At 34.5% G+C, this 12,769-nt stretch overlaps 2 protein-coding genes across 2 annotated transcripts; one reads left to right on the forward strand and one right to left on the reverse strand.

Annotated features, from left to right (window-relative positions):
* The first annotated feature begins 4,575 nt into the window (after positions 1-4,575).
* On the forward strand, positions 4,576-7,727 carry LOC114263383 (putative 2-oxoglutarate-dependent dioxygenase AOP1). Its single transcript, XM_082880323.1, has 3 exons — positions 4,576-5,156; positions 5,505-5,835; positions 6,236-7,727. The coding sequence occupies exons 1-3, from the start codon at positions 4,786-4,788 to the stop codon at positions 6,473-6,475; spliced, it is 942 nt and encodes a 313-aa protein (XP_082736449.1). The 5' UTR covers positions 4,576-4,785; the 3' UTR covers positions 6,476-7,727.
* Positions 7,238-10,315, reverse strand: PDS1 (4-hydroxyphenylpyruvate dioxygenase). The gene is made up of 2 exons (XM_028203898.2): positions 9,111-10,315; positions 7,238-7,725 (listed from the first exon to the last, which is right to left on the reverse strand). Exons 1-2 carry the CDS (start codon positions 10,280-10,282, stop codon positions 7,536-7,538), a joined length of 1,362 nt encoding a protein of 453 aa, XP_028059699.1. The 5' UTR covers positions 10,283-10,315; the 3' UTR covers positions 7,238-7,535.
* Positions 10,316-12,769: the final 2,454 nt, after the last annotated feature.

Consider the following 12,769-nt stretch of genomic DNA (forward strand, 5'->3'; position numbering starts at 1 on the left):
TGAAACTGAATTGACTGAGTATATGTTAGTTAATTGCATTCTATCTGTTTGATTGTCTGATTATCTGTTCATGTTTATATGTTTAAACTGCTAATTGAAGGCCTTATCGGCGGCCGAATTAGAAACCGATTGATGTTCCGTGACCCTCATAACTAATGTGATTTTATGGTATATTTATCTGAAAACTGATTAGGTATGATTAAATTAGATTAAAATAAGCCAATTAAAGAGTTTACCATATTTACCATTTTGCCACTATCTCATATACACACACTTGAGCCTTATACTTGAATCAAAACACATTTGCTCAGCCATTTTCTTGTGCTTAACCGACCAAGAGAGGGAGAGGGAGAGAAATTGAGTTCTACCTTGTGAATTGCTTGGAAATTAAAGGAATTGGAACATAGGTTGCAAATTTAACTTCCACACCTTGTAACTAAAGCTCTAGGTAAGGAATTCAACCCCTCTTTGTAATGTGTTTGAGCTCATTCATGTTAGATTCTTGAGCCTCTAGTGATTCAAGTCTAGAATTGGTTCATTGTGTTGATTTGGAACTCAGTTCATGCATGCATGTTTGTAATGTAGATATTTGAGTTGTTTCCATGGCAAAAGGTTACATGCATGTCCATCTTTTGGTCATACCCCATGAATTCATCATGTTCTTGAAGAAATGAGTCCATTTGAACAAGCTTTGAAGATTTAATTTGGTTTGAAACTCATGCATGACATGTTTGAATGTTGTTCTTGAAAATGGGTTTGAATGTGGTTTTAATTGACTCACCTTTGGGGCTTGAATTCATAAATTGAGCTTTGAAACTTGTTATACATTGAATTTAATGATGTTTTCCAGAATTTGGGCCCAAGAGGTCGAGTTTGGAGTGGTTGAATGCTTGGTTTGAGCTTGGGAGGCAGATTTGGAAATTCCAGATTTGGCTTCCTCGCTCGAGCGAAGGATTCCCCGCTCGAGCGGGCACCTTTGTCCAGGGCTCCGCTCGAGCGACCATCGAGCGACGATCGCGCGTAAAATTTCAGCATCCAGTACTTTTACTGTTTTGCAGACCGCTCGAGCGAAGGATTCCTCGCTCGAGCGAAGCCTTTGATTTTGGGCTTACGCTCGAGCGTAGAAAGTCTCGCTCGAGCGAGGCTCCTATTTTCAGCAAACTTTGCGAAATATTTTCTAAGTGTATTTTTGCATCCTCATCCCATCCTAGGCATTCTTAGGCCTAGTTTAAGACATTTAGATGAGGATATCGTTGTAGAACACACCGAGGCAAATTAGGGATTAAGTTATGAGATTTCCCAACTGTGTAGCTTAGTGTGTGTTCAACCTGTGAACTGTGTAGGGTTGGCAACTGGGGAGACACGCTCTAGCATACTGTAGCCCAGAACTCTGTGAGTAACAATTGTGTAAAGATATGTTCAACTGATTATCTTTTGAATACTGAACTGAACTGTTTACTGAACTGTTTACTGAACTGGTATTATTTACTGAATGAATGTATGTCCTTTATTTCTGAATTGTACTGTGGCATCCTTAGTACCTACGGTTTACTGTTACTGTTACAGAGATCTCTGTCGGTTCTCTCGTGGAACCACTACTGTTTACTGACTGATGGCCATCATTACTGTTCGGTCTTTTAAGACCTACTGTTACTGTTGTGCTAATGGATGTACCACATATGACTGTTTACTGTACTGAACAACTGAATGACTGATTGAAATGAACTGTTTTCATACTGTAAGGACATTCATTCTTAACCTCTTTACATATTGTGTTATTCACTGGGCTTTAGCTCACTGCTCATATATATATGTAGGTGTACAGGCACCAGATCGGAGCTAGGAGCGTCAGGGTTACTCCAGTTTTGTCAAGCCAGCCTTTGCGCCTCACTGCGAGGTTCCGAGTTGCCATGCTATGGCTTGGGGGTGTTTTGGTTGTTTCCCCCACCTGTCTTCTGTACTGTCTAACTGTTCTGTATAGACTGACTGTTTACTGTACTGTTATACAGGGATTAGGTCCCTGTACTGTGTGACTGTAAATTTTGTATAGACCGTACTGTTTTGTACAGACGGAATGTTTTCTGTACTGTTATGTAGGGTTGAGTCCCTAGTTTGAATGGATGTGAATATTGTTCATACTGTTCTGTACCATTTATGTATGAATGCATGGAAAATCTTTTGCATACAGACTGTCACAGCTCATTGGACATTGTTTAATTACTGTATTGGCTTCCGCCAGGCCCTGTACTCTGTTTTACTGTATTTCTGTTAAGCAGGCCTTCGGTAATCTCGGATTACTGGCCGGTTACGGTGCTAAACCCATAGGGCCGGGTTTGGGTCGTGACAGATTCACGAAAAAAGAGGTCAAATTTGATAATTTCAACTTCTCAAATAAGAAGTTGGGCCTCAAACAATTGTCTAACCGGGGCCCAAAACTCTTATCATTTGATCTGAAAAGAGTATTTCATTTCACTTGAGGGTAAATTATTCAATAATTTCGGAACATTATGTGGTTATATTTCAAATTAATTATCAATTACTTAGTTTCATATTGTTTCTCCATTTCTAACATAAATCGTGGGCTTCTATCCTCTCCACCAATCAAAACTTTATGGAACACCACGTATCTATACTCCGAGAATACTGAATAATCACCCTTATTTGAGTACACTTAGGTGTTGTTTGTTTGGAGGGATTAGAATATGGAATAGGATTCGAGGGTGGGATGGGATTTATATCCGTTGTTTAGCTTTTTAATTTTGCTCCGGACTATTAGTCTCAAATGTGTTAGACTATTGTGTCCCATTGGGGGAGTGGGACACAAATAGGGGGATAAGGGGGGGAGTTTCTATTTACACACACCAAACCCACTCTAGACACACACTTAATGAAGAGGATGTGCAAAAAGTGTAGTGAGGAGAATGTGCAAAAAGTGTATATTGTGTGTGCAAATAGAAGCTCCCGATAAGGGGGATATGGGATTAGGTGGTAAAATGACTATTTTGACCCTCTGTTATTTAATTATGTATTATATTTAGTAAAATTTAATAAAATTTAAATGTCTCAATTTAAAAATAAAATAATTTTATTTAATTTTTATTGATGTTTTATGTATTTAATTTTTTTAAATAATTTTTTTATAGATATTTTATTGATGTTTTATTTTAAAATTTTGTTTATATTTTATTTAATTTCATTATTTAAATTTTAATATATGTTTTATTTAATTTCTTTATTTAACAATTATTATTTTAAAAATAAATTTATTTAAAATTTTAATTAAAAATAACATATATTTTTATTGTTATTTAATTTATTTAATTTAAAAAAATAAATTTATTTAATTGTGTAAAAATAAAATAAAATAAATTTTTATTTAATCTAACTAAAAATAATTAAAATATTAAAGATATATTTAATATTGTTATTACTTAATAAATAATTGAAAATGATAAAATAGTCATTTAAGGGGTTGTTTGAGATGATCTAAATAAGTGCACTTTTTAACTTTTTATGAAATATGGGTTAGGTTTGGGTTGGGTTTGAAGTGATGTGTTAGAGAGGTGATGTGACTTAAATAAAACGATGTGACTTAAATAGGATAGTGACTTTTTAACTTTTTTCAAACATGTCAAACCAACCCTAAGTATTTATCCTTCTCCAGACACAGGATTCATATCTTATCCAATCAAATAGTCATTTCTTGACATATAATCTTATGACTAAATAAATATAAGATATATATCATATTCAATCAAATAATCTTAGAATTATAATCCAATGAATTTCAATCCCTTTTATCCAATCTATACAAGCAAACACTCAAAGCACGGCGGCCATCATGACTTTCAAGTTGGCAACAGCAAGTCTTTGTCTTTAATTCTAGTGGTTCCAAGAAAAATACTTTGGGAGCACTAAAAAAGAAGCACTAGAAGGAGTACTAATAATGTGGCAGTGGGCTCCGCCCACTTTTTATGCCTTGTTTTGTTTTGTTTTTTTCTTTTTTTTACTGTTCTCAATGTATTAGTACTATTAGTGGTATATTTTTTAGTGGTCTAAATCATTGTTGGTGGTTCCAAAGCTATTAATTCTAGTGGTCCCAAAGCTATTAGTAATGGTTTTTCATAAACTAAACGGGAAATTATATTGGTGATCTTTAGATATGTAGAGATGTGTGTCGTTAACAACCACTCAAAAAATGTAATATTGCTTGATGGAAATAATAAGTTGTATATATATATATAGATAATAAGAAATTCTTAACCGGCATGACAAGGACTATACAAAAAAATTTATGTTGCCATTATTAAAGGATTGACCAAGTAATCCTAAGAAGTTGGTTTGGTAGATACAGCTTGGACCTGTGATGTGCTTTTTTCAGGTCTTAAATTCAATACTTACAACTTATAATTAGTTTTTTAGAATTAGTCTATACATGACGTTTGTTTTAACTTTAAAATGAGGCTCTCGCAAGTGGATGGTGGGATTGATCCTCTAGGCTTAGTCAATTCCACCGCAATTAATCGAGACCCTTGCAAGTAAACAGGGTGAGATTGGTCTCCTAAGATTAATTGAGGTGCTCATAAGTTATTTCGAACACTGATTAAAAAACATAAAAACAAACAGATTGAGCAAGTAAAAAGAAAAGATAGAAGAGTTAATCTATAAACAACACTACTAGTGTGCATATATGTATTGAGGCATTTCCAAACCCACTTCTCCAAAACAACACACACAAGACATACACGCAAAGAAACAAGGAAGCAGAGAGAGAGAGAGAGAGAGATGGGTGATCATGAAATCCCCAAGATTGTATTGAGTGGTGAGGTTTTAGGTATGGAGAGAGAAAGTGAAGCGTGGAAAGCTTTAACAAGAAAAGTAAGAGAGGCTTGCGAGAGATATGGTTGTTTTTTGGTGGAGAACTATGAGAAGATCCCTATAGAGTTGCATGAAGAGTTGTTTGAAACCACTAAAGAAATATTTGATCTTCCTCAGGAGAAGAAGTTGCAGTACACAAAGCCCCACCCTATAGAAGGGGGATACATCGGCAACCACCCCTTAGTCCCTCTCTATGAGAGCTTTGGCATCTATGGCGATGATCAGGTTCAGGCTTTCCAAAACCTTATGTGGCCCGAACATGACAAACCCGGTTTCTGGTGATTTCTCCTTCTCCTTCTTCTTCTTCTTCCACCTGTGCACATGTTACACTTCCATCGTCTACAACAACTAAACTTTTTTATTTGCAAAATTGAAAATTTTATCGCAAAAAATATTTGTGAATAATTCTTGTTATTGCGAGAATAATAGTTAAAAAATTGTCTCGAAAAGTCAAAAAAAAAATATTTTTAGTAATAAAATTTTGAAAATATCACTAATAAATACTTTAGGACAAAATAATTTAGCTTAAAAGAGTTCATTTTTTTAGACAATTTTAGTCTCAAAAGAGAGGTTATAATAAATTCTTAAATAGATTTTTATTTATTTATTTTTTGTGGGGTTGATAGTGAGTTTCTCAAGTGTGTGAATGCCAAGATGTTGGAACTGAACTTGCTACTATTGAGAATGATCATGGAGAGTTATGGGGTTGGAGAGTACTACAAGTCAAAGGCATTTGGTGACAACACAGTAAACAATTTTAGAGCGATGAAGTACAAAGTTCCTAAAAGCAAGAATGAAGAGGGAATAGGGCTTGGGCCTCATGTTGACAAAACCATCCTTACCTTTTTATGTGATAATTCAGTGCGAGGTCTTGAGGCCCTCACTCAAGATGGAATTTGGATTTCACTTCACATTCCCAAGGGTGCCTTGTTGGTCATGGTTGGTGATGCCCTTGAGGTTGGTTTGTGCATTGCATACCTTCTCTTCTATTCCTCTTTCAATTTTGTGGAAAATGTGTACATATATATGGTATGATAAGGAAAATTAATGTTCTTACAAAAATTTTATGTAGAATTTAAAGTTAGAATGATATGATAGTAATATTTTTACGAATATAAACCACTTTAATGGATATTTTGCTTTAAAAAAAAATCAAGACTAGTCACGTCATTTTTACTGATTTATATATATATATATATATATATTATTTTTATTTGTATATCACGAATCTTTGTATATATGATAATCCTCTTATATACAACATTCACACACAAGCACACACATGTCTGTTTTGGTAAATTGATATACATGTGCAAATGTTTTAATTCAAAGAAAAATTGTGTTACTTTCATGCTAGGTTTTGAGCAATGGAAGGCTTCAAGCAGCGAAACACAGGGTCATAATGAGTGGTGAGAAAGAGAGATATTCATGTGCTTTCTATACAATACCAAAGGATGGAGTGGGCATTGAAGTACCTCAAGAGCTTGTTGACGAAGACCATCCTCTCCTCTATCGCCCCTTTGTTTATTCTGAATACCTTGAAAAACACCTTACCAACACTAATTTCGATGCACTCCAAGTTCATGCCGGTATTTGATGACTTAAAAAGCTTGCTAGCTAGCTAGAATGAATAGATTAGTGTGTTGCAGTAATAATAATTTTCTCGTGTTAAAAGGATCGATTATGCTATGAACGCATAAAGTAGACACTGAGATTTTACAAGATTTTAGTTTTTGTTTCTTGTGTGTGGAATAATATTGGAGGAGAAGCTTATGGCAGTATGATGGATGAAGATGTTCTGATTGTTAGATATGTGGCCACATAGGGTTTATGTTAATTACTATTAATTATTTGTATTTTAAATAATGAGTGATAAATATTATTTTTTTTAAATTCAGCAATCTAATTCTTGAATTTTCTCCAAGATTGGTTGTCATCTCTTTTTCTCTCTGGCACTCATTTTTTTAAAAACTTCAAATACACAGAATTTGATCACAAAAATTGACTCAACTCTCCAAAATGACGTGAGGCCTATTAAATTTGTGAATCTCATCCCACATAAAAAAAAAAAAAAAAATTATGTACAATTCTATACCAAAATTCTGTGCACATAGAACTGCTAATTTTTCATTTTCTAGCAGATTTTCAGTGTCACGCCTCCCTTTCTTTGCCTCTGTTCTCTCTCTCTCTCTCTCTCTCTCTCTCTCTCTCAAGAAACAGATAAGTGGAATGTTTGAAAAATGAGAAGTTAAGTTTAGCCAGCATGCCCAAAATCCGATCACAAAACGAAATACAACATAATTGCACTAGATTGTTCACTGCTACCCTTCATCATTCAGAGATTCAAATAAGAACACTATTATACAAGATTGTCCGCTCCATATATTGAATATGCCACAGATGATTGTGGTTTACAAGGCTTCTTCTATATCACAAGCTCATATATCAATAAAACATGAAGAAAAAATAAGTTAGTGCTCCTTTTACCAATTCCTTATTTTTCCAAACTACTACTACTTTTCAGTTATATTCCCCAACAGTAAAATATTATTCACTTACTTTTTATTGTTTGATTTCTTTCTCCATTCCAACTACACACAACACTTTCTTTCTCCACTCCAACTACACACAACACTGGATGATGGGGTGTTATTCTCTCATGCAGTGGCTGGTTCGGCAGAGATTTGTTTTGCTTCAAGTGTCTTCTCATATTCCTCAATGGACTTGAAGAGCTCCGAGAAATTTCCTTTTCCAAAACCTCCACAACCACCCTTCTGGTATACCTTCCCTTCATCGTCCTTGAGCATGCACCCTACTCTCTGTATTATCTCTATAAATATGGTTGGCCTGCCCATGACACACAAAATATAAAAACACAATAAAAAATAATAATAAATAAGTAAAATTTAATTACCTATAGCATGGGAGTACAATAGTGTAATGTGGAGCTGCTTTCTCATAGAAAATAAACATATTGAAGCATAAAAAAAACTAGAACAGTTCAAGCATCATATTACCCCTCCGAAGTCCCAAGCCACTTTCTACAAAGGGAAGTTAGAACATTCACTAATAATCATCTTCAAAGCATTGTGACTAGATCACCCCGTACTTGCTTAATACATTGTGATTAGTTCATTTCAAAATATGAGTGACTCTAGTCTTTGGTCTTTGACAGTCCTAAGACCATCTCCGACGTATCATTTATTATTTCATCAAATTTAAATTTGATGAAAAAACATCTTTTTTGTTGCTCCAATCGTTTCATCAGTTGAGCATCAAATTGAGAATATGATAAATTTTTCATCAAATTGAGGATGGCTGGGGCCTTTCATCATTTCACTATTCATACCCATTGGAGCTGCAGGTCATTTTCACCACCGGACGACCGGCTAGATATCCGGCCAATTGTCCCCCCGGATGACCACACCTCCTTGCAAAAATTTGTGAAAAAATTACACTGGTCGGTCGACAGGCGAGACATCCGCCTGGTTATCCGCCCAATCAACCAGTGTTTTAATGAAAGTTTAAAATATCCTCCGTTGAAGCGCGTGACATCATATGAATTTTTTACTCAAATTTAGTAGGAAAAAAAAAAAGATACAATGTTGGAGATTCGAATCTCTGCCCTTTGCTTTGCCTCGCACTGTGAATTTTCCAGTACATTAATCTTTCCAAACCTTCCCCACCATTATGCAAAGGCAACTTCTTTATTATTACCACCTTAAGGAAGCCTAACACACCATAGGCTAACAAAGGACAAAATTACCGAGCCTATGCTATTCGGCAGCATATTCTCAATCTATTCTCCTCAAATTAACACCAAAACTGGAATCCTCACTCAGATTTATTCAATATAATGCTGAGATTGAAGGGTATCCCCTCACTCGTCAGGGTTATAAATAAAAATAAAAACATTGCCATTCGCAGTATGGATATCAGTCTGTTTGAGAATTCAAGTGAGATGAAAATAAATGAATTGTAACTCCCTCTGGTTTGGTTAAAAACAGGAGAGAAAAGAATAGTATTTGTCTTCTATTTTTTGATAGACTACACAAAACCCCCCATTTCTCTCCCTTTTTAAAAATGACCAATTCAAAATTATTTATTTTCCTTTCTCACCAAATCACTGAATCCAAACACACTCACAATTCCGAAAAGATATATATAATCTCAAAGAGAGAAATAATAGTAAAGCATAAAAGAGTGATGATGAACCAGAGTCTTTTACATACCTATCTCCGACAGGCTTGGTGAATATCTGCAGTAAAGTCCCCTGATCATCCCTATCCACCAAAATCCCCAACTCCTCTGCCTCCTTAATCTGCTCATCACTCAGCACATCCCCCACCCTCTTTTTCAAATTCCGGTAATAAGTAGGCGGCGGCGATGGCATAAACTCGAACCCACCGACCCCACTTCGCCGCCTCATCTCCCTCAAAGTCCTGAATATATCTTCACTCACCAGAGCCAAATGCTGCAACCCAGCCCCTTCATTGTGCTCCAAATAGGTCTGTATCTGACTCTTCCTCTTCGTCCCAAACACAGGTTCATTCATCGGCAACAACACCATCTCATTGTTGCTCGCCAAAACCATCGAATTCAATCCACTCTCGCTTGTCCCAACATCCTCAGCTGTGAATTCTGCAAATTCATGAAACCCAGTGAACCCTTTCACATACTCAATCATCGGAGCTAGCTCCGGGACATTCCCAACCGCATGATCAAGCCTTCGGATACCAAAATCCACCGGAAAAACTGATCCTTCATCCATTGATTCAAACCCAGGCAAAAACCAAGAATCAGGATGACTAGTGTTTTCAGGAGGGTTAGGGTTTTTGTAGCTGATGTAGCGCAGAACCACATCGCCGTAGAGCTGGACTTCGGCGATGACAGCACGATCATCGAGGTTGATCGGCGGAGACGAGGGTTTTGCGCCGTGAGCGACGCTGGCGGAGAAGGCGAGTTCGGCGTCTTCGACTTCGATGGCAATGGAGCGGACGGCGAGGCCGTGGGCGGCAGAGAAGGAGCGGCAGGCGGAGGAGTTGAAGGTGGGGATGGCGGCGGAGGTTAGGTTTTCGGCGGCGGCGATGGAGGGGGAGTAAGGGGCGGTGAAGAGGAAGCAGAGGTGGCCGGAGCGGAGGAGGTAGGAGGCGTGAGAGAGGTTTCCGGTGGAGAGGTCGGACTTGGCTACGATTGGCATGCCGAGGCCCCATGAGAAGCGGCGAGCCACGTTGGTCGCGTCGGTGCACCAGAACTCCACGTGGTGGAACCGCTTGACTGCGAACCGGTCTGTTTTAGGGTTTGTGCGTACGAAGTTTGAGAATCCCACTAGCTTGAACCCCTGCGTAGAGTTGCTAACTTGCGCATCTCCGCCATTACTAACTGTCTCAGCGTCCTTCCCCATTTTTGGCTTCTGCTTCAGCTTCAGTGCTTGTGCTTAATTGGGATGTCTGTGTGTGGGTTGGATTATATAAGGCAGCTATAACTTCTCAGCGCCTGGTCTGTGACACGTGGGTGGATATGAGTGGTTGGATTTGGAGGGCAGGTTTGAATTTCCTTCTTTCTTACTAGAGATTTGGATGCATATATACTGCCACGTCGGCATATTTATCTTATTATCTAATTTTTTTTTAAATTGTTTTCGAGTTATGCTGGGACCTAAATAATTTATCAAATTTTTTATTAAATTCATACACACATAGGTTTGTGTGGATTCTATACCTAAGCTTTGATTAAAAATTTGGTAAATTATTTAGAATCTATAACATTTTTCATTATTTTTTCAATAATATTACAATTCCAAATTTTGTTATTAAGAATTACCATTTTCTAATTCAAATTTATTTTACATATAAATTTTACATTATATAAATTTAATCTCTACTACACAAACACTCGTCCAAAAATAAATTTGAATGAATATGTTTGGTTTTTCAGACTTTATCTTATTTTTTTGATACACGTTTACCTTCTTTATTTTGGGTGAAAAATTTGTTTGTAATCAACTCGTTAGATTTGGACTTGTTAATTTATTTTTTAATTATATCATAGTATTCAATAAAATAAATGTTTTTTCCAGAGAGATAAAAAAAATTATTTTATTAAATATGTTAATAAAATAAATGTTTAAATTCCATTTTTAAGTATTTTTTTCTTATGAACATTAAGGCCTAGTTTGGGAAGACTAAATAAGTGCATTTTTTAATTTTTTATGAAATATGGGTTGAGTTTGAAGTGATGTGTTAAAAAAGTGATGTGACTTAAATAAGATGATGTAATTTAAATAGGATAATAATTTTTTAATTTTTTATCTTTTTTTCAATCATGTCAAACTTGACCTAGTGCTTCATATTTAGATTTGTTTATGCCGAGAATTTCGAAGTAACTAATAAAACAAGTCATTGACTGACTGCGTGGGCTGTTGGTTGGAATGTCAGGCTCATGGCAGGTGGTGGTAGAGAGGTGTGAAATAAAAAAATAAAAATAAAAAAATTAACAGAAAGTTTTAATTTTGAAATTTTAAAAAAAGTTTTAGTAATGTGATAAAATAAAAAATTAAAAATAAAAATATAGACACCAATATCATATTACATGTGAGTTTTATTTCTTACTATGGCCCTGCTTGATAGGGTTTATTTCTAACTTATTTTAGCTTTTAATTTAATTTAAGTTATTTTGATGTGTTTGGTTCAGCTTAACAATGTGTCTGTTTAGCAGAGCTTAATTACAGCTTATTTCAGCTTTCAGCTTAATTTAAGCTATTTTGATGTGTTTAGTTTAACTTATAGCTTATAGCTTATAGCTTTTTGGAAGTCAGAAATCAGTTTATTCTTTGAGTGAGGCAGGAGATGCTTTAAGAATAAGCTGGAAATCAGCTTAAGCTGAAAGTTATAAGTTATAAGCTGTTGAGGCATAAGCTATAAGCACTTTCCCACAGCTCTACCAAATAGGGCCAATATAGCTTATAACTTTTTGTAAGTCAAAAATTAACTTATTCTTTGAGTGGGGGCGGAGAAGCTTAATTTATAAGTCAAAAATCAATTTATGTTCACAGCTATAAGGTATAAACTGTTAGGCTATAAGTTATAATTACTTTCCCACAACTCTACCAATCGGGGCCTATATCACTAGAGCTCTTTTTAAGTTTCAAAATTAAAACTTTCAATCTTTATTCTAAAAAAATTAATTTATTCATATTTTAGGGTAAATTAGACTGACACTTTGAAATTTTTATTTAATATAGATTCTCTTTACATTTAAATAATAACACTTATTTCCTTTTTAGACTATCTTTTAATTTTTATACATATAAAATAATATAGATATTTTATTCATATCATTTTAAAAGAAATAACAATTATCTTTTTTAATTTAGCTCACACAAAAAATTGATTTTTTTTCATTTTTCGTGTTTTTTTATTTTACTAAATTTTTTTAATATTTTATGCATTTATTTTATTTTATTTTTTAGATACTACTAATTTAGATATACTTAAGAAGTATAATATTTTGTGATTTTTTTTTAAAATTCACCAAATACAAAAATATAAAAATTCAATACATTATCTTTTTTTATATTAAATTATTTTTTTCAAAACATTTGTACAAATTTATTTTTCTTAAAATATATCCAGATTAAATTAATCTAATCAATATATAATGGTGAAAATAAAAATGAAAAATTATATTCATATATAAAAATTTATATTAAAAAATATTACAAAAATATTGTGATAGTGATTTTTTTATAAATGTAAATCATGTTTATGGGTATTCTATTTTAAAATGAAAGATCACCATTAAGGTATTATCATTGTGTATAAAAAATTTATATAAAATTTATATTTGTATATCATCGTTTAAGTAGAATTTAATGATAGAAAATTATAGA

The sequence above is a fragment of the Camellia sinensis genome, chromosome 7 (assembly GCF_055761805.1).
Source record: "Camellia sinensis isolate YWXY chromosome 7, ASM5576180v1, whole genome shotgun sequence".
Classification (NCBI taxonomy): Eukaryota; Viridiplantae; Streptophyta; class Magnoliopsida; order Ericales; family Theaceae; genus Camellia; species Camellia sinensis.

Coding starts and splice junctions, on each gene's coding strand:
- LOC114263383 (XM_082880323.1), top strand. CDS start 4,786: ATGGGTGATCATGAAATCCCCAAGATTGTATTGAGTGGTGAGGTTTTA. Junction 5,157..5,504: donor CATGACAAACCCGGTTTCTG/GTGATTTCTCCT, acceptor TGGGGTTGATAG/TGAGTTTCTCAAGTGTGTGA. Junction 5,836..6,235: donor TGGTTGGTGATGCCCTTGAG/GTTGGTTTGTGC, acceptor CTTTCATGCTAG/GTTTTGAGCAATGGAAGGCT.
- PDS1 (XM_028203898.2), bottom strand. CDS start 10,282: ATGGGGAAGGACGCTGAGACAGTTAGTAATGGCGGAGATGCGCAAGTT. Junction 7,726..9,110: donor ACCAAGCCTGTCGGAGATAG/GTATGTAAAAGA, acceptor TGTCATGGGCAG/GCCAACCATATTTATAGAGA.